Source organism: Saimiri boliviensis, chromosome 12, assembly GCF_048565385.1.
Source record: "Saimiri boliviensis isolate mSaiBol1 chromosome 12, mSaiBol1.pri, whole genome shotgun sequence".
In the NCBI taxonomy this organism is placed as follows: Eukaryota; Metazoa; Chordata; class Mammalia; order Primates; family Cebidae; genus Saimiri; species Saimiri boliviensis.
The window spans coordinates 11,309,503-11,337,087 of NC_133460.1; the positions used below are offsets into that span (position 1 = coordinate 11,309,503).

The 27,585-nt window shown below is 55.4% G+C and overlaps 1 protein-coding gene across 2 annotated transcripts in view; it reads right to left on the reverse strand.

Moving 5' to 3' along the window:
- Nucleotides 1-3,746: 3,746 nt before the first annotated feature.
- Nucleotides 3,747-27,585, reverse strand: part of RAB11FIP3 (RAB11 family interacting protein 3) — a 109,715-nt gene continuing 85,876 nt past the window's right edge. For both annotated transcript variants that reach the window (XM_010338960.3, XM_003928533.4), the window contains 9 exons: nt 27,140-27,175; nt 22,164-22,257; nt 19,381-19,484; nt 13,932-14,072; nt 7,191-7,272; nt 6,325-6,462; nt 5,934-6,089; nt 5,640-5,780; nt 3,747-5,512 (listed from right to left, as the gene is read on the reverse strand). In XM_010338960.3, coding sequence (XP_010337262.2) covers nt 5,399-5,512; nt 5,640-5,780; nt 5,934-6,089; nt 6,325-6,462; nt 7,191-7,272; nt 13,932-14,072; nt 19,381-19,484; nt 22,164-22,257; nt 27,140-27,175 — 1,006 coding nt within the window. In that variant the 3' untranslated portion in view covers nt 3,747-5,398. The remainder of the gene's footprint in view (nt 5,513-5,639; nt 5,781-5,933; nt 6,090-6,324; nt 6,463-7,190; nt 7,273-13,931; nt 14,073-19,380; nt 19,485-22,163; nt 22,258-27,139; nt 27,176-27,585) is intronic.

The following is a 27,585-nucleotide window of genomic DNA, read 5'->3' on the forward strand; positions in this document are numbered from 1 at the left end:
TTCCCGCTGCCCCGAAGCCGCGCTCCCGGCAGCTGCCGGACGGGCTCTCGGGAACGTGCCTGGGCTTCAAGCTTAGCAGGCTGCAGGGTGGGACGCGAGTGCCGAGGGCAGCCAGGTTACCGCTCAGGGGCAGGTGAGGAGCCTGCGAATGCACTGGCCGTGCGGCAGAGGGAGACGCGGGAGCAGGGCTGGTCAGCTGAGATTCCGCAGAGACTGGCTGTGGTCCGATTCTGTGGGATTTGCAGGTGGGAGGTGGGGTGACGATGGCTCCGGGCCGGAAACTGCGCCAATCTAAGCAAGATCTACACGGCCAGGGCCGGTGCTCCTCAGAGGATATTCATGCTCCAGGAAAGCCAAGGTTGGGCCTCCGTCATGCTCTGGGTGCTGCCATAGGCACATCTGTGCCCCACGTGGAGCTCGGCTTCTAGCTGCAGTCAGGGTAGAAGCTGGCAGGAGGTTTAGTTCTGTCCTGGGAAGCTTTTGGTAAGGAGACTTCATTCCTGTGTCTTGGACACCTCCTAGGGCTGCTGCCCACTCTGTGAAGACAGGCAGGGCAGCTGGATGTGCTGTGTGTTCCCAGCCTATATCCATACCAAGGCATCCCAAGGGCAGGAAATGCCTCCCCGGGGGCCAGCGGGGGTCTGGGGGCACAGAGGACTGCAGTGAGAGCTGGCTCTCCTCTCTGCAACCTGAACAAGGCTCTGGGACGCTGTCCTCCCCAGCAACCTGCATGGCAGGTTACCGGCCAAGTGTGGCCTTAGAACCACGAGAAGACCCCGTCCAGGGCTGAGTGTGGGCTCAGTGACTCCAGCTTCCCTTACCTTCCCAGTCTTTCACTGGCACTGCCTAGGGTGGCAATCTGGCCAGGGGCCAGTGGTCTAGCCAGCAGAAGGTTCATGGTCTTACAACCACCCAACCCGAGAAACAGCTACAGTTGAGCCTGTTGATCTGACGCCGAGGCCCCTGCCAGCTTGTTGCAGAGTGGCCAGTTCGGGCAGGTTTGGCTAAGCCAGGCCCATCTGGGGTGAGGAAAGGGTGGGAGCACCCCAGCCCCACTGAGTAGGAGGCCTGTCATGGTGAAGGAGGAAGCCCATTCACCCAGAAGAGGGCCTCAGCAGACGTCTTCAAGATGACTGAGGTTTCCCTGCACAAGGATGCTGAAGGGAATGGGTGTGATGAGAGAAAAGGGTCTCCCATGCACCCTCGAGGCCAGCCTGTGACTGTCTTGAAGATGAGTCACAAGACAGGCACACAGGTGTGAACTGTGAAAGACGACACAGCAGAAGGTAGGTGACTGGACTATCCAGACCACTGACCAAGCCCTGCTCCATGCCAGTGCAGTACGGGCCTGAGGACACAACCCCCACATCCAGACAGACCTGAGAAGCTAACGAAAGCGCCCAGAAGAGCCAAGGGGCAAGCCATGAATACCCCCCTGGAGGAGGAGAGGATCGGGAGGCCCGAACAAAGAACTGAGGCTGGAGACATCTGTTCAGGCACCGGAAAAAGCCTGACGTGGACACAGCAGCCAACAGCAGACCCCAGTGCCAACGTAGAGCCCAGACAGGCACATAGGGACCTTGCCATGGGGCGTGAGGGTGCCAAGGCCCACAGGCGGCTGACTTGTGTGCTCTGGCGCCGTGCTTGGTTTTGATGGGATGCCCTGCAATCACCTGCTTTATGATCCACACAGGCCTGGGTCAGAAAGACAGAGTGAGACCTGTCTCTACTTAAATAATTAGGCAGGTGCGGTGGTGCATGCTTGTGGTCCCTGCTACTCGGGAGGCAGACAGGAGCCTGGGAGGTCGAGGCTGCGGTGGGCTGGCATGTCACCTGGGTGACAGAAAACAAGAACAGGTGGAGAAGTTCTTGCCCTTCTCTGGGCCCTCCAGGTTCCTGGACTGCCAGCAGGTAGAAGGCCAGGGTGCCTCTGGGGGGCTGCTGAGGGGGTGAGGCCTTCCTAGACCTGCCCTTCAGCAGACAGGCTAGGTCAGGCCTCATATAAGTGGCTATGCACCCACATCAGGGGGTCTCCTTCCAAGGCAAGGACAGAGCCACTCCTCCACTCTGCCAGGCAAGACTCCTTAGTGCTCTTCCGTGCATTCACTGTCAGGAGCCAGCCAAGGAGACTCTGCCTTGGGAGACTTGGCAAGCCCAGTGGCCTGCCCAAACACTGCACAGTTGGGGGTGGGGAGCCGACCTCCCAGGGGAGTGCAGGTTTCTGCGCATGTCCACCAGGTAAGCACACCTGCACACGGGCCACCACACCCTGCTGTCGCTCACCCACAGGGTCTCTGGCAGCCCTTCCGGAGTCTGTTTCCATTTCATCCTATTTCAAACTCGTTTGGGCTGGAGACCCCAGTGGGCCAGCACAGTGACAGCATTGTTTGCTGGTGGGGCCAGGTGGACTGTGGACGGGGCCCACGTTTAAAATCTAGAGTGGAAATGAAGCTGAGGTGCTCCTTGACCACAGTGGGGTATCAGGAGGACACTACCCCTCTCCCCTGCCTGGCGGTGGCCTTGCAGCACCGACTGGGTCCCTCTCCCTACCACCAGCTTCTCCCTTTAGGCAGAGATGGACTCTGCTGGCGCCACACAGAGACCCCTGGGTAGGTGGGAGGGCAGGCCCTTTTCCTGGGAGCAGGAACTTGGCCTTTGCACGCCTGTACATCCCATGTTCTCAGTTCGGCAGCAGCTGACCTGAGGGGACTGGCAGACCTGGGTCCTCAGACTCTCTGGGCGTTGGTTTCTCTGTATCTGAGTGTGACGGGCAGGTGGGCAGCTTGGGTGGGGGCGGGAGGGGGAGAGCTGCAGATGCACAGTCTGCTTCCTGGATGCCGGGCCAGGTGGTCCAGGTTTCAAGGCCAATGCTTTGGGGGAAACTCCTGATCAGATGGGACCACTTCCCCAGGCCATTATTTGTGGCTACAGCGGCACTAAGTTCTCCCAAGCTGCCTGTCTGGCTGCCCCTGTGACCTTGGGAGTCCACTCCCATCGGGCCCTGCCTTCTCACCTTCCTGTGCCTGTGCTTGGTGCTGTGTGTGCGTGCGCCCCCTCTTCTGGGGGAGTTCTCCTACCACCCTGCACATCACTACCCTTTTTAATTTTTTTTTTTTTTTCTGAAACAGGGTCTCTTGCTCTGTTGCCCAGGCTGGCAGTGGTACAATCACAGCTCACTGCAACCTTGGCCTCCTGGGCTCAAGCAGTTCTCCCACCTCAGCCTCCCAGGGAACTGGGACTACAGGGGTGCACTACCTTGCCTGGCTAATTAAAAAAAAGAATTTTTTTTAAGAGATGGGGCCTTGCTATGTTGCCCAGGCTAGTCTTAAAACTCCTGGGTTCAAGGAGCCCTTCTGCCGTGGCCTCCGAAAGTGCCGAGATTATGGCATGAGCCTCTGTGCCCTACACCCCACTCTTCTCTTCCTCCCAGGGACATGACACTCCGACCCAGAGCCATGATGCCCACAGCCCTGTGCTGCCCCCTTTGCCTGGACTACCCTCGATGCTGTCTCAGTAGCTCGTTAGGGTCCAGAACCTGTCCAGAAAGCTGCCAGGCTCTGCTGAGGTGCAATCCTGGGGCCTCGGAAGAGTCTTGGTCTGACCAAGCTGCAGAGCCAGGGAGGTCTCCTGCAGTCTGAGCTCAGACAACTGATGGCCCGGGATGCCTTGAAGGAAGCTCGGCCAGGCCCATGAGACTTCCACCCCACCCTGTGGGCCCCCTGGAGGAAGGAGCCGGCCTCTGCGTGTGCAGTAACAGCTTTAATCTGTGGTGGCCCCTGCCCTCCTGCATCCAGGCAGGAAGGGCCGTTTCTCAGGGAATTAAAGCAGGAGCATGTGCAGGTGGTGCTCAGCGTGTTTCCCACACTGTCTCCTGGGAGTCCATGTTTACAGTTACAGCACTGCTGAGTGGTCAGCAGAAACGACACAGCCATGTCACCAGGGCAGACCTGGGCATAGAGAGGCAGGGTGCCAGTATTTATATATTATACATATATATATATATATATATATATATATATATTTCATGTGTATACACAGATAGTTTTCTCTCTTGAAAGTATTAAAAAATTGATCAACCTTCAATCTATAAAAAATACCTACTCTACATGATAGAAAAATCTCTTCCAAGTTTACACTGATTTACACCCAAGGCTTTCCCCAAATGTACAATAGGAGGCAACCTCTGACATCCTGGTGTGGAAGGCGGTGGATGCGGGGCCACATGGTGCACACGCGCACACGCGCACACACAGATGGTGGCCAGTCTTGGTGATGGGGTCTTGGCCCACCAGGGAATGCTGGGGCCTCAGGGGCAGGCCCACAGCCTTGCAGGATGACACCACTGTGCCTGGGATGCAGGCCCCAGGTAGGCCCACTCCTGCTCTGCTGAGAGCCTTCCCTGCCATCTCTCTGCTGCAAAATGCACCCTCGGGAAGAACAATGATTTCTAAGTTAGACCCAGAAGAAGACAGGATTCCCGATGTTTGGACTCTGGCCTGGGAAGTGTGTGGTAAGGGTGTGCCCTTTAGGAGGTCAGGTCAGGCCGCACCTGTGGAGAAGCAGCACCTGCATGCTGGAGCCAGAGGGGCCTGCAGCATCCACCCTGCCCAGGGAGAGAGCTCTACACAGCCGGACTTTTGGGTCCCGACGTCAGAGTGGAGGGCCCCAGTGGTCAGAGCCCCCAAAGGCTACTGCAGTGAAGACTGGGCCAAAGGATCGGCTGCATGGCCTGGAGGCCCCAGGGCCCAGAGCTGGACTGAGCTGACCACGTCTGGCTGAGCAATGGCCTGAGCAGCGCAGGGAGAGCTGGGGGATACACCAGCCTTGCCTGCCCGTCCTTCCTGCACCACCATGTCTGAGGTGAGGGTCCGGGGGCCCACCGGCCATCAGAAGCAGCCCAGCATGGATGACACGGCACCAGGGTACTTGTGCGGGTGGTGTAGGCAGCAGCACCCCTGGAGGGACCCGTTTTCTTCCTTTCTTCCCAATAGGGCTGCACGTGGGAAGAGGGCACACCACAAGGAGGCCAGTGGGGCTAACCCCACAGCTCTGCACAGAGAGGCTCTCCAGCCCATCCCGCTGAACCAAAGTGTAGGCGTTCACAGCCAGGCTGACCTAGGACTGAGAAGGTCAGCACTGACTGACGGGCGGCCCTGCCACACCCTTCACCCTCTGTGGGCTCCGGGCCCAGGGACTTCCCTTTCTCCCTCTCCTCTGTACCACTCTCTGCCCCTTCAGCAGCCCGTCTTCAGTGGCCTCAGCCCAGCTGCACGAGGGCTCCCTGCATGCTCTGGGCTCTGTCGGCTGTGGGACCTGTGGGTCCTGGCTCCTCATGGTGTGACAGGGCCACTCCCGGTGTTGGAGTCCGGAATCCAGCCCAGGCTGGGCCTTCCTGCCTCTACTTGACCTCCAGGATGGACGGGTTGGTCTCCATGATGGCCACGATGATCCTGTCAATGTAGTCCTGCAGGCGGAAGTTGATCTCCTCCTGCTTCTGAATCGCCTCCATGAGCTGCAGGGTGAGCAGGTGGTCAGAGCTGAGGTGCACAGGCCACAGGCCACCAGGCCTAACCACAGTGCACAGACAGTGCACAGGCCGCAGACCCCAGGCCGCAGTGTGCAGGTGGGGGATGTGTTACCTCATCTCGGGAGACGGAGCTGATCTCTGCAGCCAGGGACTCAGAGAAGGCTGTGGAGAAGAGGCTCTTGGCGCCCTGGATGCTGAGGGTAATGATCTGCCCGTTCAGCTCCTCGTTTTGCTCCTTCAGGTTGCGGTTGTCCTGGGAGGGCACAGCAACATCACTATGGGGCTGGGGCCCCTGCTGGTGGCTGAGCAGGGACAAGGACTGGCCAGGGAACATGGCCTCCAGCTCAGATGCTGGCCCTCCACGTCTCACCCCTTCCCAACCAGCCTTCTGGAAGCTTCTGCCTACCTGCTTCAGCCTGCGGACCTCCTGCTCCAGCTCACTCTCCCGGGCGCGGCTGTGGTACTCCTGCAGGCCCATGCTGCTGCTGCGGCCCCGCCGCTGCTCAGCCTCCAGCTTGAGGAGCTGCAGGTGCTCCAGCTGCTTGCGGAGGTCCTCGATCAGCTGCAGGCCAAGGTGGGGTGAGCCGGGGGGCCTGGGCTCCCATCGGCCACTGTCAGCCATCACGTGGCTGTAGAACCTTGGGGTTGATCTAGCCACCATCTCTCGGGAAGACCACACACACCAGCAGCTATGCCCAGAGCAGTGCAGCCAAGAGCTGGTGTCCAACAAAGGCTCCCCATGGGTTGGGGGAGCGCCCAGTGCTGGGTACAGGGCTGGGGGTGGGGCGCCAGCTCACCTCCTGGGTGGCCTCCTTGTCCCTCTGGAACTGGTGCCTCTCGTGACTCAGCCTGTCCCCCATCCTCCTCTTGTTCTCCTGCTCTTCGCTGAGCCGCAGCGTCAGCGACTCTATCTCATCCACCAGCTTCTGCTTCTCCTGCAGGGGTGGACACCTGTCCTGGATGCGGGTCGCCCGTCCACTTGCACATGCAGCTTGCCCTGGCCGTCTGTCCCTCCCATCTCTCCGTCTCCCAACAGCAACATGGTGGCCCCCGTGCTTGGAGCACGACAGGGCTGGGTCTCAGCTTTCCTGCCTCTCAGTGGAGGTCAAGGCCCCCTGCCTCTGGGGGAAGGCGCATACACAGGCCGCAAGGGCTATTTTTCGTGAGGGGCAGGAAGGACCTTTGTGTGGACAGAACCTGACTCAGTGACTGTGGGGAGCTCCAGTTGGGCCCAAGTGTTCTGAGAACGCCCTCTGGTTTCGGAGCTTCCCAGAAGACACCTGGTGAGCTGGGGGAGGGAGGCCTGGCAATGACCAGCTGTGCTGTGGGAGCCCCATGTGCAGCCTTTGCCTCCACATCTGCAGGGGCGGGGCACGAGTGGTTTGCTGACGTCTTCCCTTTGGAGGACACTTCCCAGATTCAGTACCCTCGGTCCATCTAGGAGTGAACCTCTGGGCCCTGTGGATTGTGAGTCCCTGGGGGAGCTGCAGGCAGAGCACGGCCCAGTGTCTTGCAGCAGCCTGGGTCCTGAGGTGGCCCTGTTCCCTCACAGCACAGTGCAGCCCAGGGGTTGTCATCTTGCTCAGGACAGAGCCCAGGGTAACCTCGGTGCCCACAGGAAGGGCACAGCCCGGGCCTGCTGGTCACAGCTCGAGGCACTCACCTCCTCCAGGCGCTCAATGTTGGCCTTCAGACAGGGTGTGCAGGATCGGAGCTCACTGTTCTCCTCGTCCAGCTGCTGCAGCCTGGGACACAATCATGAAGCTGGAACTCACTCCAGGAAGTGTGCCTCTGCTGGGCCAGGTGCCCCATGTCTCAGGAAAACACTACTGGGGCTGCCCTTGGCCCACAGATGACCCCAGATGAGCAGGGGCAGTCCTTAGGCGCCCACACAGGTGCTCCAGGGCATAGCTTTTCCGTAATCCATGTTTTTTTAAACTATTATTTTTTTTACCCAGGCTGGAGTGCAGTGGTGTGATCTCGGCTCACTGTAACCTCAGACTCCTGGGCTGAAGCAGTTCTCCTGCCTCAGCCTCCCAAGTAGCTGGGACTACAAAGCAGCGAAATGCCCTGCCACCCCTTCTAATTCAACCCAACCTGCACCTACGACTAGAATTTGGCCACCATGTCTGGCTAGTTTTTATATACTTTTTTTTGAGACAGAGTCTCGGTCTGTCACCGAGGCTGGAGTGCACTGGTGTGATCTCAGCTCACTGCAACCTCCAACTCCCTGGTTCAAGTGATTCTCCTGCTTCAGCCTCCCAAGTAGCTGAGACTACAGGCACACACCACCACGCCCAGCTGATTTTTGTATTGTTAGTAGAGATGGAGTTTCACCACGTTGACCAGGCTGGTCTCGAACTCCTGATCTCAGGTGGTCCACCTGCCTTGGTCTCCCAAAGTGCTGGGACTATAGGCATGAGGCACCACGCCCGGCCTTCTCTGTTTATTAATAATCATTTATTTGTGTCACTGTGGACTCACACACTTTATGTTTTGGATTGTAATCCAATGCTATCACTATCAGTTTGTTGTTTTTTTTTTTTTTTTTTTTTTTTTTTTGAGACGGAGTTTCACTCTTGTTACCCAGGCTGGAGTGCAATGGCGCGATCTCAGCTCACCGCAACCTCCACCTCCTGGGTTCAGACAATTCTCCTGCCTCAGCCTCCTGAGTAGCTGGGATTACAGGCACATGCCACCATGCCCAGCTGATTTTTTGTATTTTTAGTAGAGACGGGGTTTCACCATGTCGACCAGGATGGTCTCGAACTCTCGACCTCGTGATCCACCCGCCTCGGCCTCCCAAAGTGCTGGGATTACAGGCTTGAGCCACCGCTCAGTTTGTTGTTTTAACTGTCCCAGCTTTGGCATCTGGCAGCTCCTTCAACTGACCCGTCCCTCTGACATACCCTCAAGTGTCTGTGCTAATGGGGCTTTTTAGGGTAAGCACCTCCTCATTTTCAGGTGCTGTAAGTTGCTGCAGGCTCAGCCTGTATTTTCCCTGTCCCGGCCTCAGAATTGGCCATTTCTCCAAGGAGCCGTGGATAGTCTCCATAATCCAGCTGTCCGTCCCTTCTAATTCAACCCAACCTTCACCCACACCCAGAATTTGGTGTCAGATGGAAACCCAGGGGCAGCACAGGGCTGGGCGGGAAGGGCTTCAGGTGTCCTCATCACAGGAGGGGACCTGCTCTTGCCCGACACTTGAGACGAGGAGCAAAGCAGATGCAACCCTTCCCAAGAGCACCGCCAGCCTCTGCCCACCGGGAAGGCCACGGGGTGCCTGGGACAGGAGCGCCTCCAGGACTCATCTGGGGCCGATCAGACCCTTGGCCACAGGCGTTGGTCAGGAGGACACGGTGGCTCCATGGTGCCACTCTGGTGTGTGCTGGTGCCCTGCAGTCCAGACTTTCAGGGCGGGGACCCTGTTGGTGAGCCTCACCTTTACCCAGCCTCCACGGTTCCCGGTGCTGCCCACTACTGAGCCTTCATGTTCCGGTACTTCTGGGTTGTGCGGCAGCTGATGCGGGGTGCTGTGTGCTTTCGGGGCTAAACCTTTGCCATCTGCCTTTCCTGTTGTTTTGCTGCGTGCAATACACTAAGTTCCATTGCCCACCTCTAGCCCTAGAGTCCTCATGGCTCTACCTACAGCTATTTTCTCCTTCCAAAGTAACACTTGCATTTTTGTTCATAATTATAAAAGCAAATTATGTTTTAATTCTATTGAATTTCAAAACTACAGATAAACAAAGAGAAGAAAATAAACAGCTGGCAGTGTCACGCAGAGCAGCTTTGCCCTCCAGAGGCCTGACCCCTTTCTTTCCTCCTCGTCCCAGCCTCTCGCCGTCTGACACACACACTCAGGTCTGCCCAGCACTGGGGTCAGTCTTTCTGCCTTCTCTCCTTTCATTATCAGGCTAGGGGGAGTCTGCCTATGCGTTCCGGAAGGACGAGCTGTGCTACATGGCACGAGTGAAGGCTTCTCTGGGCTTCCCTGGCTCACACGCTGCTAGAAAGCACCACACACCAGGGCCACGCTCACCCAGGTCACTCTGTGTCTCTGACAGAGCATGTCTCCCAGTGCCGGGGGTACAGCAGAGCACACCAGGGCCACGCTCACCCAGGTCACTCTGTGTCTCTGACAGGGCATGTCCCCCAACGCTGGGGGTCCCGCAGGACACATCAGGGCCACATTCACGCAGTTGACTGTGTCTGTGACGATGGGCCACGTCCCCCAACGCTGGGAGTACAGGAGGGTACATAAGGGCCACATTCACGCAGTTCACTCTGTCTCTGATGATGGGTCATGCCCCCCCAGTGCCGGAGGTACAGCAGGTGCCGTAAGCTGCACGTCAAGTCCTGGGCTCCGTGTTTGCTGCCACCATCAGCCTTCACACCAGGTCTCTGCAGCCTGCCAGGGGCTCCCATACTTTCTGGGTGCCCCGCTCCCAGAGGTATCTGGCTTTCCTAGAACCTCTCCTGGACCCGGTGTCCTGAGATTCAGATCTCTGCCTGTGACTTTTGCACAACCCTATCCTGCTGATGACACACATTTTTCCTTCCCCATCCCTCCAGAAGGATGTCCAAAGTTCCGGCCCCCGCGGCCCCTCCGTCTTCTCTAGGCCCTTTCAGCTTTAACTCTTGCCTCTACTAAGACCCCACTCCCAAAATCCAGCTGTTTTCTCGGCACTGCAATTGTACAGACAGCCACCCCTGCTGCTCCTAGGGGGTTCCAAGGTAGGTGCTGGGGGGTCCTGCCTCCAGATCCTCTGCTCCTAAAGGACCCTGGACTGAGACAGTGTCACTGCACTGGCCAGAGTCTTCCTATACACCAGATGGGCAGAGGCTAAGCTGTGGACAGTCCCCAAGACGCCAGAGGCCCCTGTGCTGGGCTGACCGCAGATTGCTGACCTGGGGCTGCAGGAGCCCTGAGGGCGTGAGCAGCCCTGAGAACCACAAGGTTCCTGGTGGCTACCCCACGAAGCTGCAGGAGGCTGACAAGGTCCAGAACGTGGTGGCACTGACCCCAAGGGCATGGGGCAGGTAGCCGGCTTGCTCACAGAGGCAGTGACATGCAGCCCTGCTTGCTCCCTGAGGGCGTTGTGAGACCTGTCTCTTGTGCCCCCCCACACCGGAGCAGACAGAGAGGGCAGCTTGTCCACAAGGCTGTGCCCCAACCTCAGCCCCAGCTGAAAGGTCCCACAGGAGGTGCTCCCTGGTACTCACAGACAAGAAACATACCTTAATTTCGAGCCCACTCGACTGCACTGTGCCAAGGCCAGGGCGGAACACTTTTTCCTGGCTGCCCTGACCTTGCTCCCCAGAAGATGGTGCCCCACTGCAATGGCAGGCACAGAGGGGACCCCACACAGCCCTCTGAGTGCAGGCCCCTTCCTGCTACCCACTTTTGAAAATGCCTAAGAGCTCTTCTTAGATAAGGCAGATACGAACTTCTTAGCTTTAACAGCTGGAACACAAGCAAAAGAACCTGAAATCTTCTTTCATGACTATTTAAAGCTACTGTATTTTGAAATCTAAAAGTAGTACACTCTCAGTTTAAAAAAGCCGTGTGAGGCGGCTCATGCCCACAATCCCAGCACTGTAAGAGGCTGAGAGTATGAAGAGGAAAACAACAGCAACAAGAAGAGGCCGAGGTGGGAGAATCGCTTTATGCTAAGAGTTCAAGAGTTCCAGCCTGGGCAACACAGCAAGACCTCATCTCTACCAGAAATTAAAAGTTAGCCAGGTGTCACAGAGCATACTTGTAGCCCAACAACTCAGGAGGCTGAGGCAGGAGGATCGCTTGAGCGCAGGAGTTCAAGGCTGCAGTGAGCCATGACAGGGACACTGCACTCCAGCCAGGGACACAGAGCAAGATCCTATCTCAAAACAAACAAACAAACTGTATAAAACGGCTTCCTCCACTCTCATCACCCAGACACACAAGGAGCCCTTAGGACTGAGGCATCATGCTCAGGATCGAGAACTCTAGATTTCTCTGACTACAGACAACTTAAGTTACCTGATACTTTGTATTTTTACAGAAAATGAAGAACCATCCCTTGCAAGTGTATTTGTAAACACACACCAGGTATCCACAGCATCAGGTCCTGGATGTGGACTACTGGAGGCGCCCTGAAGGAGTACTGTGCTGCTTTAATTTAGTGCCTTGGCCGGGCGCGGTGGCTCAAGCCTGTAATCCCAGCACTTTGGGAGGCCGAGGTAGGCGGATCGTGAGGTCAAGGGATCGAGACCATCCTCACCAACATGGTGAAACCTTGTCTCTACTAAAAATAGAAAAATTAGCTGGGTGTGGTGGCGCACGCCTGTAGTTCCAGCTACTTGGGAGGCTGAGACAGGAGAATTGCTTGAACCCAGGAGGCGGAGGTTGTAGTGAGCTGAGGTTGCGCCACTGCACTCCAGCCTGGCGCCTGGCGACGGAACAAGACTCTGTCTTAAAAAAAAAAAATAAATAATAATAATAATTTTTGGCTGGGCATGGTGGCTCATGCCTGTAATCTCAGCACTTTGGGAGGCCAAGGTGGGTAGACCACAAGGTCAGCAGTTCAGGACCAGCTTGGCCAACATGGTAAAACCCTACCTCTACTAAAAATACAAAAATTAGCTGGGTGTGGTGACGGGCACCTATAATCCCAGCTACTCAGGAGGCTGAGGCAGGAGAATCACTTGAACCCAGGAGGCGAAGGTTGCAGTGAGCAGAGATAGCACCACTGCACTCCAGACTAGATGACAAAGCAAGACTCTTAAAAAATAAAAATAGTTTTGGCCAGGTGTGATGGCTCATGCCTGGCCAAAACTATTTTTGTAATCCCAGCACTTTGGGAGGCCGAGGCGGGTGGATCACCTGAGGTCAGGAATTCAAGACCAGCCTAGCCAACACGGTGAAACCCCGTCTCTGCTAAAAATACAAAAAATAGCTGGGGGCAGTAGCACGCACCTGTAGTCCCAGTTTCAGGCAGGAGAACAGGTTGAACCCGGGAGACAGAAGTTGTAATGACTGTGCCACTGCATTCCAGCGTGGGCAACAGAACAAGACTTCAACTCAAAAAATAATAATTTTTAAAATCTTCATTATATATATATTTTTTTAAATTAGTTTTTTTTTGCAGATGGAATCTCACTGTATCATCTAGGCTAGACTACAGTGGCACGATCTCAGCACACTGCAACTTCTGCCTCTGGGGTTAAGCTACTCTCAGGTCTCAGCCTTCCGAGTAGCTAAGATTATAGGCACGTGCCACCTTGCCCAGCTAATTGTATTTTAAAACATTTTTTATTTTTATTAATATTATTTTTTAGATGGCATCTGGCTCAGTCACCAGGCTGGAGTGTAGTGATGTGATCTTGGCCCTCTGCTATATTCACCTTCCGGGTTCAAACTATTCTCCTGCCTCAGCCCCTCGAGTAGCTGCGACTACAGCCGTGAGCCACCACGCCCAGCTGTTGGCCAGGATGGTTCCGATCTCTTGACCTTGTGATCCACCCGCCTCGACCTCCCAAAGTGCTGGGATTATAGGCGTGAGCCACCTTGACCAGCCTTAATTTTTATTTTTAGTAGATACAAGGTTTCACCATGTTGGCCAGGATGGTCTAGAACTCCTGACCTAAGTGATCAGCCTGCCTTGGCCTCCCAAGGTGCTGGGATTAAAACTGTGAGCCACCACACCCAGCCTCCTTTATAATATATCTTAATATCGTATCATGAATCCCCGTCCTCTCTGTTTTCCTCCTTTTTCTGATTCATCCAAGGCTATGTCTCCAGAAGAATGTAAAAGTAATTTTATCAAGTACCTTAAAAAAACATTGGTATTTTAAAAAGACTGACTGTATTGATTCAACAGATTTAGAGAAACTGACACCCACATAGGGTCAGTCTTTTAACTGATCTCTTGTGTCCTTTGGCAGAGTTTTAAGGTCTTCTCCACATACCTTTTTCCCTTTTTCTAAAATTAAGGTTATTCCTAGCCACTACAGCTTTCTGGGGTGGGCAGGCTGTCGGGAACCTTGCCTACCTGGCCTGCAGCTTTCTGAGGTGAGTGGGCTGTAGGGAACCTTGCTTACCTGGCCTGCAGGTTCTCGGGTGAATGGGCTGTTGGGAACCACCTACCTGGCCTGCAGGTTCTGGGGTGAGTGGGCTGTTGGGAACCGCCTACCTGGCCTGCAGGTTCTGGAGTGAGTGGGCTGTTGGGAACCGCCTACCTGGCCTGCAGGTTCTGGGGTGAGTGGGCTGTTGGGAACCGCCTACCTGGCCTTCAGGTTCTGGGGTGAGTGGGCTGTTGGGAACCGCCTACCTGGCCTGCAGGTTCTGGGGTGAGTGGGCTGTTGGGAACCGCCTACCTGGCCTGCAGGTTCTGGGGTGAATGGGCTGTTGGGAACCGCCTACCTGGCCTGCAGGTTCTCGATCTCGATGCTCTTCTCCCTCTCCATCTTGCATAGGAGCTCCTTCTGCCTCCGGGTCTCTTCCAGGACCATCTCGCAGGCTCTCAGCTCCTGTTCCTTCAGCTGCTCCTCCAGGGCATTTGCTCTTGAAAGACAAAGGCAGGAGTTGAGCTGTCTCCAGGCAGGGTGTGCAGTGACTCCACCCCTGCCCAGAAGCTGTATCAGGACCTCCAGGGAACCTTTCCCAGCCTGGAAGGGAGAATGGGAAGGGCATTCCCAAACTCTGGTCAAGGCAGTTCTGAAGCAAGGACCACACCCCAGATGGCCTCACCTCCCAAACTAAAGGCACCTGGGATGACTAGAACAGTGTCCACTGCACCCCAGCCCAGCTGATACCCACAGGCCCTGCTGGCTTGTGGCCTGTGGACCACAGCACCCAGAGGGCCTGAGCCCACCAAGTGACTGCCTCTGAGACGCTCTGTATTGAAGCTAGCAGCTGTTCCACCGGCAGCCACTACATACACCAAGTGCACTCTGAGCCCAGATGCAGGCGGCCTCAGCAGGGAGCATGAAGGCACAGGGCCCAAGGACCACAGCATTTCCAGGGAGTCAGTGTCTGATCAAACACGTGGCCTGTGGCAGTTGACCACTGAGGAACTGAGTATGCTGGGGATGTTTGGGCTTCAGCTGCAGAAAACTCAGCTCATAACACATCTCAATGGTGCTCAGGAAACTTCCTGAGTTGCTGGGTCCACATCGGAGACAGGCTGAGTCTGGCTGTGGCTGCTGGGCACATCCAGGCCCCAAAGGCTGTGAGGCGCCACAACTGGAAGAGGGCCCACTCTGCTCCCAGGCTCCTATAAGCTGGGGAAGTGGGTAGAGAGACCAGTCCCATCCAGGGCACCTCAGAGCAGAGGCAGGGCAGGTGTCAGCTAGACCACAGGGAAAAGGGAACATTCCCACAGGGCCGGGAGACCCTGGGCTTCCCTATATCATCATGTCCCAAAGAGAAGGGCCCAGGCCCCACCCACTGACACAGCACAGCCCATGCCCGCAGGCCCTGCCTCACACAGACCCTCTTATCCTGTGGTGCCTCACACATGCCAGCAAACAGATGGCCACAGATCACCAGACACAACAGGAAAGCTTTCGACAAGAAGTGGCCGAAGCAAACACCAGGCGAGTACCCCAGGGAGACACATCACACGGGAGACAGCAGGGGAAGGCCCCAAAGCCAGCACAAGCCATCACTCTCCGAGAGCCAAGAGACACAGCTGCAGTGTCAGGGCAGCCTGCTACACAAGAGACAAATAAGGAAGAGCTCCCAGGAATTGAAAGCATGGGGAGAACAATGTAAACATCTGATTAAGATGCCAGGCTCACACCTATAATCCCAGCACCTTGGGAGGCTGAGGTGGGTGGATCACCTGAGACCAGGAGTTTGAGACAAGGCTGGCCAATATGGTGAAACCCTGTCTGTACTAAAAATACAAAAATTAGCTGGGTGTGGTGGCAGGTGCCTGCAGTACCAGCTATTTGGGAGGCTGAGGTATGAGAATCATTTGAACCCGGGAGGCAGAGGTTGCAGTGAGCTGACATCGTGTCACTGAACTCCAGACGCGCATGGTGTCACTGAACTCCAGACTCAAAAAAAAAAAAAAAAAAAGAAAAAGAAAAAGAAAAACAAAAAGCAATCAGATCAAGAGCTGAAGGAGAGCTGGGAGCAGCAGCTCATGCCTGTAATCCCAGCACTTTGGGAGGCTGAGGCGGGGTGATCACCTGAGGTCCAGAGTTCGAGACTGCATGGAAAAACCCTGTCTCTACTAAAAATACAAAATTAGCTGGGTGTGGCAGCACATGCCTATAATCCCAGCTACTTGGGAGGCGGAGGCAGGAGAATTGCCTGAACCCAGGAGGTGGAGGTTGCAGTGAGCTGAGATCCCACCGTTGTACTCCCGCCTGGGCAACAAGACTGAAACTCCATCTCAAAAAAAAAAAAAAAAAAAAAAAAAGAAAGAAAAGAATGGAAGGAGAAAACTGAGGATTTTACATTACATGGAAAAAAGAAAAGACAAAGTTAGAGATGAGGGAAGTTTAAAAACGTCGAAATAACCAAAAGGCCCACTATGTGACTAGCAGCCGTTCAGATAGATGAGAGAGGGAGACCGCACGTGAAATAACTTTAGAAGTCTTCCTAAAGCAGAAGTGTGCATTTTCCAGATTTAAAGGCTGAAAACCTAGGCCTGGTGTAGTGGCTCATGCCTATAATCCCAGCACTTTGGGAGGCCGAGACACGCGGATCACTTGAGGTGGGGAGTTCAAGATCATCCTGGACATGGTGAAACCCCGTCTCTACAAAAATTAGCTGGGTATGGTAGCACGTGCCTGTAATCCCAGCTACTTGAGAGGCCGAGATAGGAGAATCGCTTGAACCTGGGAGGCAAAGGTTGCAGTGAGCAGAGATTGTGCCATTGCACAACAGCCTAGGCGACACAGCAAGATTCTGTCTCAAAAAAAAAAAAAAAAAAAAAAAAGCAAGCAAGCAAGCTAAAAACCAGGTACACAGCACTGCAAATAATACAAGATCCTTACCTAAGTATCTAGGGTGGGAAACAGAAGTCACGGAGAACAGCAAGACTCAGCAGCACCAGGCATGGGGTCAGAGGTCTTCAAATTCTCAGGGAATCCTATTTCTGACCTAGAATTTTACGCCCAGCTACACTATGGATTGGAACGGGGTGGGAGGAATAAGCACTTCCAGACAAGCAGTTCTCAGAGCATCTGGCTCCTGGGCTCCCTTTTCCAGGCAACTATCAGTGATGTTCTAAGAAAATGAGTCGGCAAAACACAAGAAAATGTGCAACCCAGAAAATACAGAATCAAACACGGGAGAAAGCACTTGGAATTCCTAGGATGACAGCTGTGTAGCAGGGCTAGCGAGCAGAAAGCTCTTCAGTAGCAATGTCAGATGACGCTGAAAATGGGAAATGTGTTGTTTAGGACAGCACAAGTGAGCACCACAGAGAACAGCCACAGAACTGAATGTGGCCAGGGCTGTGGCTGTGGCCGTGGATGAGCAGTGGGAGGAGCAAGGCAGGAGTGTGGACTTCACACCACACACAAACGGAAAACTGACGAACGTACTCTAGACTCAAATGAAACCTTGACAGTCAACTTGAGAAGGGCATCTAGGCAGGACACAGTGGCTCATGCCTCTGATCTCAGCACTTTGAGGGACAAAGGTGGGAGGACTGCTTGAGGCCAAGGCGTTTGAGACCAGAATGGGCAACATGGTGAGACCTCATCTCTTCAAAAACTTTAAAAATTAGACCAAGCACAGTGGTGGCTCATGCCTGTAATGGCAGCACTTTGGGAGGCTAAGGTGGGCGGATCACGAGGTCAGGAGTTCAAGATAGGCCTGGCCAACATGGTGAAATCCCGTCTGTACTAAAAACACAAAAATTAGCTGGGCCTGGTGGCTCACACCTATAGTACCAGCTACTCGTGAGGCTGAGGCAGAAGAATCGCTGGAACCTAGGAGGCGGAGGTTGCAGTGAGCCGAGATCACGCCACTGCACTCGAGCCTGGGCAACAGAGCAAGACTCCATCCCAAATAAAATAAAATAAGCTGGGCGCGGTGGCTCAAGCCTGTAATCCCAGCACTTTGGGAGGCCAAGGCGGGTGAATCACGAGGTCAAGAGATCGAGACCATCCTGGTCAACATGGTGAAACCCCGTCTCTACTAGAAATACAAAAAATTAGCTGGGCATGGTGGCGCGTGCCTATAATCCCAGCTACTCAGGAGGCTGAGGCAGGAGAATTGCCTGAACCCAGGAGGCGGGGGTTGCGGTGAGCCGAGATCATGCCATTGCACTCCAGCCTGGGTAACAAAAGCGAAAACTCCGTCTCTAAAAAAAATAAAATAAAATAAAATAAAATAAAACAGCTGGGTGTGGTGGTGCATACCTGTAGTCCCAGCTACACGGAAGGCTGAGGCAGGTGGGTTGCTTGAGCCTGGGAGGTAGAGGCTGTAGTCAGCACTCTTCCTGAGCAACAGAGTGAGACCCTGTCTCTTAATACAAGCACACCCGGTGGCCCCTCTGGATTCTCCTTGGCAAGGAGCCAGTGGTCTTTGGAGGTACGGCATCCATGTAACACACTACTGGAGCTCAGCCTCTTCCAGTGTGCCTGGCCCCTCTCCCCACTGTGCAGCAGGTGCTGGCGGCAGGTCCTCCTCTGCTGAGAACCTGTAGAAAAGGCAGCCGCCGCGCCCAGGGTCTACACTTCACAAGAGAACACACTTTACTTGGTTAAAATTAAAGCAATGTGCAAGGTATGCCACAATCCCATGAGGCATTCCAGTTCTCAGCGTTCACAGGGCAGACTGATCTGAAGCTGAAGGATGGGTCAGGAATGTTAGTATCATGCCGGGCGAGGGCTTGGGGGCTTTGGGGGTGCTGACCGCAAATGCCCTGCTGCCAACACATCTGCGTGCAGGCCTGTGTCCAGGCTGCTCAGAGCCCTGAATCTACCTGCTCAGTGGTGATGAAGACACTGAGACTGAGCTGAGAATATGTGCAGGAGCCAGGATGTGCCCAGGCGGCTGGGCAGGGACAGAGGCTCACAGGAAGCAGCTCTTCTGCAGATTCCACAGGTGCCTCTCAGGCCTCCCGGCTGCCTCCTCTGACCCCAAGAGGTTGCTTGTGCCTCCCAAGTGCCCAGCTCCAGGTGGCACAGTCTGAGTGGCTGACTCCTGAGACAAGCTCATCTTACTTTGCATGAAAAAGAGTACTGCCAATCGGTTATGATACACAGCGTGCCTGGTTTGAAAAATGCTGAGAATTACAAGGTATTCTAAGAAAAGTCTGCAAACAGGAGCCGGGTAAGCAGCTCCCACTCTCCCCCTGCAAACACGGCTGTCACACTTCACTTCCTCCCTGGCACGCCTGCCCACCTGTGATTAGACTGCACATTGCCTCACGTATTCAGTAGTCTCTGCTCATTTTGCTTGCTGCTGCTGAGCAACTTTTCTCACCTGCATTCTTCCCAGACGGGCAAACCCCATGTGGACCAGCCTGGTGGGAGAGCTGCACTCCCGTCCTGCTGGTGAGGCTGCACACCGCGCCCTTGTGCATTCAGTCAGTTCCTCCTGTGGGGGCCAGGTCTCAGCGGCTCCCAAGAGGGAGGCAGTGCCTCCCCTCTGGGGCCCTATGTGTGCCTAGAGTTCCATGGATACCTCCCCTCGAGAGCACCAGTCAGAGCCTCAGGTAGCCTGCCTGCAGCCCACTGGGTAGCTTCAGGTGACCACTTGGCACCACCCCCTCAGCCGGCTCCCAGACTGGGATGGACGGGTGGCCAAGCCCCTGCTGTGTGAGGTAGAGAAGTAAATGGGGGCTGCCAGGCGGGCACAGGAGGCACCGCGGAGGGGCCCGGGTCTCCTGGTCCAGGCTCACCTGTGCACCAGCTGCAGGTTCTCCTGCCTCAGGCGGCTGTGCTGCTCACCGGTGGCAGCCGTGTCCTTTTCCAGCTCCAGCACGCGCCTTTCCAGGAAGACGACCTTGGCAATGAGACCAGGTTTCAGGGTCAGGTAGCAGGAAGCAGAACTACCTGGGAGGCCACCCAGGGATTTTCTCAGCACAGAATCAGATCCACCCAACTAGGCTAGAGTTGGGTCCAACTTATCCTTGGAGACTGTCCCATAAACCCACACCCACGAAGGTGTAGCTCCTAATGGGGTCAGGGGCTCGGGGAGCACTGTCATCTCGATGCCAAAAATGCACGTATTGCTGCGGCTCTAAGGCCTAAGGGCCCAGGGGCGCTTTTGGACTGACTGGCCAGTAGGCAGCAAGACTAAGCCCCCTACGCACAGGTGGGATCTCTGCTCAGCCAGACGCAGCTCACAGAGGCAGCCCAGGCGCCCATGGATGCAAGGGATAGACAGACTCATGTCTTAGTCCCTCCCTCCCTCAGAGAGTTCACAGGAAGATGAGAGTCAGACACCTGCAGAGGTAGGAGGAGGAGTGAAGTGAGCAGAGGAAGACTCAGGCTGGGTCAGCAGACTTGAGATGCTACAGATGTCGTAGGGAGCAGGAAGCGGAGGTCCAAGGGGAAGTGAGCTGCAGGAGGAGGTGAGGGTGTAAAGGGGGAGGTGAAGTGGTTCAGGAGGAGGTGAGGGGGTACAGGAGGAGGTGGTGGTACAGCAGGAGGTGAGGGGGTGCAGGAGGAGGTGAGGGGGTACAGGAGGAGGTGAGGGGTACAGGAGAAGGTGAGGGAGTACAAGGGGAGATGAGGTGATGCAGGGGAGGTGAGGGGGTAGAGGAGGTGAGGGAGTGCAGGAGGAGGTGAGGGGGTGCAGGAGGAGGTGAGAGGGTACAGGGGGAGGTAAAGGGGTTCAGGAGGAGGTGAGGGGGTACAGGAGGAGGTGGTACAGCAGGAGGTGAGGGGGTGCAGAAGGTGAGGGGGTGCAGGAGGAGGTGAGGGGTACAGGAGGTGAGGGGGTACAGGGGGAGGTGAGGGGATGCAGGGGGAGGTGAAGGGGTTCAGGAGGAGGTGAGGGGGTGCAGGAGGAGGTGAAGGGTACAGGAGGAGAGGGGTACAGGAGGAGGTGAGGGGGTACAGGGGGAGATGAGGGGGTACAGGGGGAGGTGAGGGGATGCAGGGGAGGTGAAGGGGTGCAGGGGGAGGTGAGGGAGTGCAGGAGGAGGTGAGGGGGTGCAGGAGGAGGTGAGGGGGTGCAGGGGGAGGTGAGGGGATGCAGGGGAGGTGAGAGGGTACAGGAGGTGAGGGAGTGCAGGAGGTGAGGGGGTACAGGAGGAGGTGAGGGAGTGCGGGAGGAGGTGAGGGGGTACGGGAGGAGGTGAGGGGGTACGGGAGGAGGTGAGGGGGTGCAGGGGGAGGTGAGGGGGTGCAGGGGGAGGTGAGGGGGTACAGGGGGAGGTGAGGGGGTACAGGAGGAGGTGAGGGGGTGCAGGAGGAGGTGAGGGGGTGCAGGAGGTGAGGGGGTGCAGGGGGAGGTGAGGGGTACAGGGGGAGGTGAGGGGGGTACAGAGGGAGGTGAGGGGTACAGGAGGTGAGGGGGTACAGGGGGAGGTGAGGGGGCACAGGGTAGGTGAGGGTATGGGGGAGGTGAGGGATACGGGCGAGGTGAGGGGGTACGGGGGAGGTGAGGGGGTGCAGAGGTAGGTGAGGGTGTACAGGAGGTGGCGAGGGGTGCAGGAGGAGGAGATTGCAGTGCAGGAGGAGCTAAGGGGGTGCTGGGGGAGCTGAAGGGTAGAGGAGGTGGGGGTACAAGAGGAGGTCAGAGGGTGGAGGAGAAGGTGAGGGGTAAGGAGGTGAGGGGGGCACAGGAGGAGGTGAGGGATTGCAGAAGGAGATGGAGTGGGTGCTTCTTTACCCTCCCCTTCTCCTGAGGGTCAGACTGGTCCTTGAAAAACGGGTCTTTTTTTTTTCTCTTTTTTTAAGAAGGAGTCTTGCTCTGTCACCCAGGCTGGGGTGCAATGGCACAATCTCAGCTCACTGCAACCTCCACCTCACAAGTTCAAGTGATTCTCCTGCCTCAGCCTCCCGAGTAGCTGGGACTACAGGCGTGTGCCACCACGCCCGGCTAACTTGTATTTTCAGTAGTAGAGACGCAGTTTCACCATGTTGGCCAGGCTGGTCTCAAATTCCTGACCTCAAGTAATCTGCCCGCCTTGGCCTCCCAAAGTGCTGGGATTACAGGTGTGAGCCACCGCACCCAGCTGAAAAGCAGCTCTTGAGTAGGGCAAGGCTGCCTTGCCTGGCTGCTGTCAATTATTGCATTCGGTCCCCAGGAGAAGCCCATTCCTCAGGTGTTGGCTCTGCAGTCACTGCCGGGCCAGCCCTCTTCTCCCAAATTGTGAATGCCCCAGATGCTGTCTCCATGGGCCTGGTGGACCGAATGTCTGGGTGTCCCCAGACCTGACTCAGACACAGTGGGGGGCAGGATACCCAAGGGCTCTCACTCTCACTGTCCGGTCCACTGCTCCCAGCTGGCCCTTCGCGCAAATAGGACGGCTCCTCCTTATCACACAGCCACAAGGTCCCCTGGGGAAACGTGCCACAGCATCGGCACTGGACGGAGACGGAGGGTCTGGGGAGCCCTGGATGACATGGGGCCACCTCCAGCTGTGCTGTCCTTGGGGTATCTGCAGAGGCCCTCAGGTGTGGTGTGTTCTAAATCCCCCACTTGCCACCTGCCCAGCCCTCCAGGGCCTACCTTGTCGGCAATGTCCTCCTCTGGGATCTCCACGAGCTCGGGCGAAGGGTCCTCCAGAGCCTCCATGGTCAGGGCCCCTGACTGGTGCAGGTACCTATGGAAAAGACACAACAGCAGAGGGAAGAAAGGGAAAAACCACAGGACAAGCTCAGTCAGCAGGAGCACTTCCAGGTCAATCTGAAAAGCAGGCAGCAGCATTGTGGGGGACAGGTCCTCCACCTGTCCTGGGCGGTGGTCTCCTCCCAATTAAAGCACTACATACAGTGGGGGTCCCAGGCCGGACATCGGTACCAGGGGCTGGGAGCAAGCAGCCCGTGCTCTGTGATCTCAAGAGTCCTCCTGGTGCTCTTTGGAGCCTGACAGAACACGACCTCAGTCCCAGCCAGTGAATAGCAGAGAGGACTTTGTACTCGGGTACAATAAAACATGATGCCCTTCTTCGAGGAGACATGAACAATCTTGTCTCTACCAGAGGCCTGTGAGATATCAGCTCAGGACCTCGACCTGCATACACCTCCCACATGCACATTCTCGATCTTGAACTTTCACAGGTGCTCTCTGTGGCAGGAACGGTGAGGATCCTAGGAAAGGTGTGGACCCCAGAAGTCTCACTCAGTGTCACCCTCAAGGACACACTGGGAACCTGGTCCAACCAAGTCCAGGAAGGCACCAGACGCAGTGTCCTCTGCGGCACCAGCTCCTGTGGATGCACCCACAGCCCTGTAGGCCATGCCAGGTACTACCCAGGCCAGGCTCGGGGACACTCAGCCCTGTGGTCCTGTGTGGACCCAAAGGCTGCTCTAGGGAGCATGAACTTAGGCGTGCAGTAAACGGGTGCTCATGATCACCTCATGGCCAGATGAGCTGCAGTGAATCTGCACGAGCCCTAACTTGCTGGGAGTACAGAAAAGGCACTTGCACGTAAGTGCCAACAGTAAAGTGGCGTGTTGAGTTCTTTATACACCCTGGGAGCCTCAGTACTGAGCCATGTGACCCTGAGAAAGCACTGACCCTCTCTGAGACTTCCTTGCCTATGAAATGGGGAACCTGAGGAAATCTGAGGTTTAACCAAGGTCAGGCACACAAACAGCTTGGCTAGAAACACAGAGCAAGAATTCAATAAAACGTGAATATTTTTGCCCTGAAAACGTCTATCAAGCGTATGAAGTTCCATTTGCTTTTCAGTACCGACTGAGCTTGAACGTTTTCATTTTTTCCCCATAAATGCTCTGAGAGGGAAAAAAGAAGGGTATCTTCACCCCTGGAGACCACAAGCCCTGTGAACGTGCACCAGCTGGAACACACGAGCGCCCTTCTGGGACTCTGCGGATTTCATCAACTTCTCAAAAGCTGCTGTCGATAGACATCACGCTCTTGGCCAGTCGCGGCTCTTTAACACCCACGACCTTGCCCTCAGACATGAGCCACTCCAGGCAGGACACTGCATCCCAGAGCCCATCCTGAGGAGAGGCCGCAGCCTGGGGCCTGTCAGCAGTTCTCAGCTGTCCTAGAGGCGCAGGTCCTCCTGGGGCTGACTCAGGGATGGGAGGCATGGCCATCCCCAGGCACCCAGTGTGCAGCCACCAAACAAGGCCACCAGCGCGAGGCTGAGGGTCCTCGCTTATTTAAATCCCCCAGAAAGACGGACTCTCCAGCTACACCCCACCCTCACTTGGGAGGACTCTCCCCCACCCCGAGAGGGAGCTGTGGAAAAAGCCTGATCTGCCCTAAAGGGCAGTACAGTAGGTCAAACCTGGTCAGTGAGCCAGGAGGTACGGGGGTTCCTGAGGCCTCCCACCCAGGGCCACGGGAGCCCGCCTGCTTTGAGCCCTTCCTCCTATCCTGATGGAGTCCACTCTTCCCGGAGCCCTGTCCCTGCACACACAGCTGACTGGAGAAAGCCCCTTCCATCTCGCAGACGGGGAGGAGCCAGGCTGAGAGCTTAGCAACACAGCAGGCCGGGGAGCTGTAACAGCTGCCACAGGGCCCACCATTGCAGCAAAAGTGCAGTGAGAAGGGCTGAGAACTGTGAGAAGCCAATCACCATGGTTATTTTGTGCTTTAGCCTCTTGTGGCCCATGTGGGGCAAAACAGCAGATTACATGTTACGTTACATATATTTACATGTGGACAGACATATACACTGCACAATATGCCTCTTTTTGTAAACTCTAACTACACATAACTGCAGATTGGGCTTTTTTTTATACTGCAGGGTATCCATGAAGGAAACATTAAATTTTAAAGGGTATTTCTGACACGAAGCCGTGACAGCCAGCTGCAGGCTGCACCCCATCCTAGGCATGGAAGGCCTCAAGGAGATGCTCCAGCTGGCCTTGACTGGCCTTTCGTGTCACCAGCTGCAGCCTGTCTGGAGTAAAAGACTTGATGAAATGAGAAGGGAGGTGATGCTGAAGTGGTAACAGAAGTGTAGCTAGAGTTCATGTCACATACCTAAGAGCTCAATGCTTTTCTAAGAGGGGTGAGCAGGAAGATGGTTAGAAAAAGATGCATGTTGACATTCACCTCTGCTTCCTCCAGCCCCCAGCCTCTAAGACAGGCGTCCCCAAACTTTTTACACAGGGGGCCAGTTCACTGTCCCTCAGACCGTTGGAGGGCCGCCACATACTGTGCTCCTCTCACTGACCACCAATGAAAGAGGTGCCCCTTCCTGAAGTGCGGCAGGGGGCCGGATAAATGGCCTCAGGGGGGCGCATGCGACCCGCGGGCTGTAGTGTGGGGACGCCTGCTGTAAGATGATAGAAAATGGAAAACAGGTGGGGTGCATGTGGCTCACACCTGTAATCCCAGCACTCCGGAGGCTGAGGTGGGGAACTGCTTAAGCCCAGGAGTTCAAGACCAGTCTGGGCAACTGAGTACAACCCCTGTCTCCACAAATTATCTAGGCATGGTGGCATGTGCCTGTGGTCTCCGCTGCTCAGGAGGCTTAGGGGGAAGGATTGTTTGAGCTGGGAGGTCTGGGAGGTCAAGGCTGTAGTGAGCTGTGATCATACCACTGGACTCCAGCGTGGGTGACAGAGCAAGACTGTCTCAAAAAGAGAAGAGAAATGAAAAGAAAAAGGTTTCCATCCTTGGCCAGGTGTGACAACTCATGCCTGTGATCCCAGCACTCTGGGAAGCCAAGGTGGGAGGATCGCTTAAGCCCAGGAGTTTAAAACCAGCCTGGGCAACATAGTGAAAATCCATCTCTACTAAAAGTTAAAAGACTAACCGGGCCTGGCAATGTGCACCTGTAGTCCCAGGAACTTGGGAGGATGGAGCGAGCCTGGGAGGTACAGGCTGCAGTGAGCTGTGACTGCACCATGGTACTTCGGCCCGGTTGACAGAGCAAGACAATGTCTCAAAACAAAAGAAAATGGAAAAACAAAAGGTTTCCGTCCTTGGCTGGATGTGGTGGCTCAAACCTATAATCCCAGAACTTTGGGAGGCTGAGGTGGGACGATCACATGAGCTCAGGGAGTCTGGGGCTATCGTGAGCTATGGCTGCACCTGTGAACAGCCAATGCACTACAGCCTGGGCAACACGGCAAGACCTTGTCTACTTTTATTTTTATTATTATTTTTTTTCCCTAGAGACAGGGTTTCACTATGTTGCCCAGGCTGATCACAAAGAAACCAAGTCAAGAAGGTTCAACTTTATGGTAGCAACTTCAGCTCTAGAAGATGAGCAATGTCTTCAAAATCTTACCAGAAAACTATCCACACTCACAGTCCAAACCAACACAGTCTCAACTTTATCTTCTGGACACCCCTTTTCACAAGAAGCTACAGAAAGATGTGCTGGACAAAAAAAATGGAGAAAACAAACAAGAAGGAAGAAGGGGCCAGGGCGCTACAGAATCCAACCCCCAAAACAAAGGAACCCACTGCTGTGAGGAGACCTGCCCAGGACCACAGCCACGAGCACCACGGGCAAAGAGGAGGCTCCGGAGGAGATGCTCCAGAGGAAGCTGGAGAGGCCTCTCCTGGCCCTGCTAGAGGCTGGGCCACGAAGCAGGACAGCCACTGGGAAAGCAGAGCACATGAAGATGAGAAGGCAGTCCCTGACGGCAGCAGAGGCCACCTGGCAGCCACATTTCGAGGCTCCCTGGGAAGAGCCTCAACCCTGCATGTTTATTTCACTGAGAACTGGCTGGGGAGGAATATAAAAGTGTGTGTTGCCATCTTTCACAGCAGGAAGCCAACAGATCTACACACAGCTGGAAAATGAAGAAATGGTCTTTAGGAATGGGAGTCAGGCCGACCCCTCACCTTCAACTCACCTTAGGAAGCTGCCCAGACCCAGCTCTGAGAAGCCAGGCTCTCACTGGGTCTCGCCACCTCAGAGCCAACCTAGGGCAGATATTTGGAAATCTGGCCCCTTCCACATCTTGCAGTTAGCACAGAACAGGCCCAGCACCAAAAGGTTCTGACACGTACCTCCTGGTCACAAATCCGGGTCCAGATTCACAGCCCTGGAAACCCCTTTCCCAACACCCCTCTCAGGATACCTTCAGCCCAAAGCCATGAAAAGTAACTTGCAGGAGTTTAAAAAATTCTATGAAAAAGAACATTTTCGCGCTGGGCGCGGTGGCTCAAGCCTGTAATCCCAGCACTTTGGGAGGCCGAGGCGGGTGGATCACGAGGTCAAGAGATCGAGACCATCCTGGTCAGCATGGTGAAACCCCGTCTCTACTAAAGGTGCAAAAAATTAGCTGGGCATGGTGGCGCGTGCCTGTAATCCCAGCTACTCCGGAGGCTGAGGCAGGAGAATTTCCTGAACCCAGGAGGCGGAGGTTGCGGTGAGCCGAGATCGCGCCATTGCACTCCAGCCTGGGTAACAAGAGCGAAACTCCGTCTCAAAAAAAAAAAAAAAAAGAAAAAGAACATTTTCTAAAATGATTCTTTTTTAAAAACTATGATTAATAATCTACTTCAGAAGATTGTTTTTCAGTAGGAACCAGAGACCCACCTACCTTGCCACCTTCTTGCTGGAGAGCCGCTTTGTCGGACTGTGCAGAAAACAAAATAAACAGGAAAACTGTTAGAGAGGAGCAGGAGGAAGCAGGAAACTCAGGCCATGGACATACAGGGCGGGCGGTCTTTCAGTGGCGCTCCTGGCATGCAGGGCCCCCCAGGCAAGCCCATGCACAAACGCTCACTCAGCAAGACAGCAAGGACATCGGCAGTGCCGGGTGAGGCCGCGCACCTCTTGTTACTCCAGCCCCGAAAGAGGCTTCCAGATGCACCCACTCCAGACCGCAATTGAGGGGCCAGCGCCACATCTGCTCCCGCCAGCTGGCCACCCTGTCCCAACACTTCTGAAGCCAAATTACCCCCAAACACTTGGCCTTTGGAGGCCCCCATGTGAAAAGTGACCCAGGGCCCACCATGACAGGAAAGTCTGCCTCTGGCTTCAACC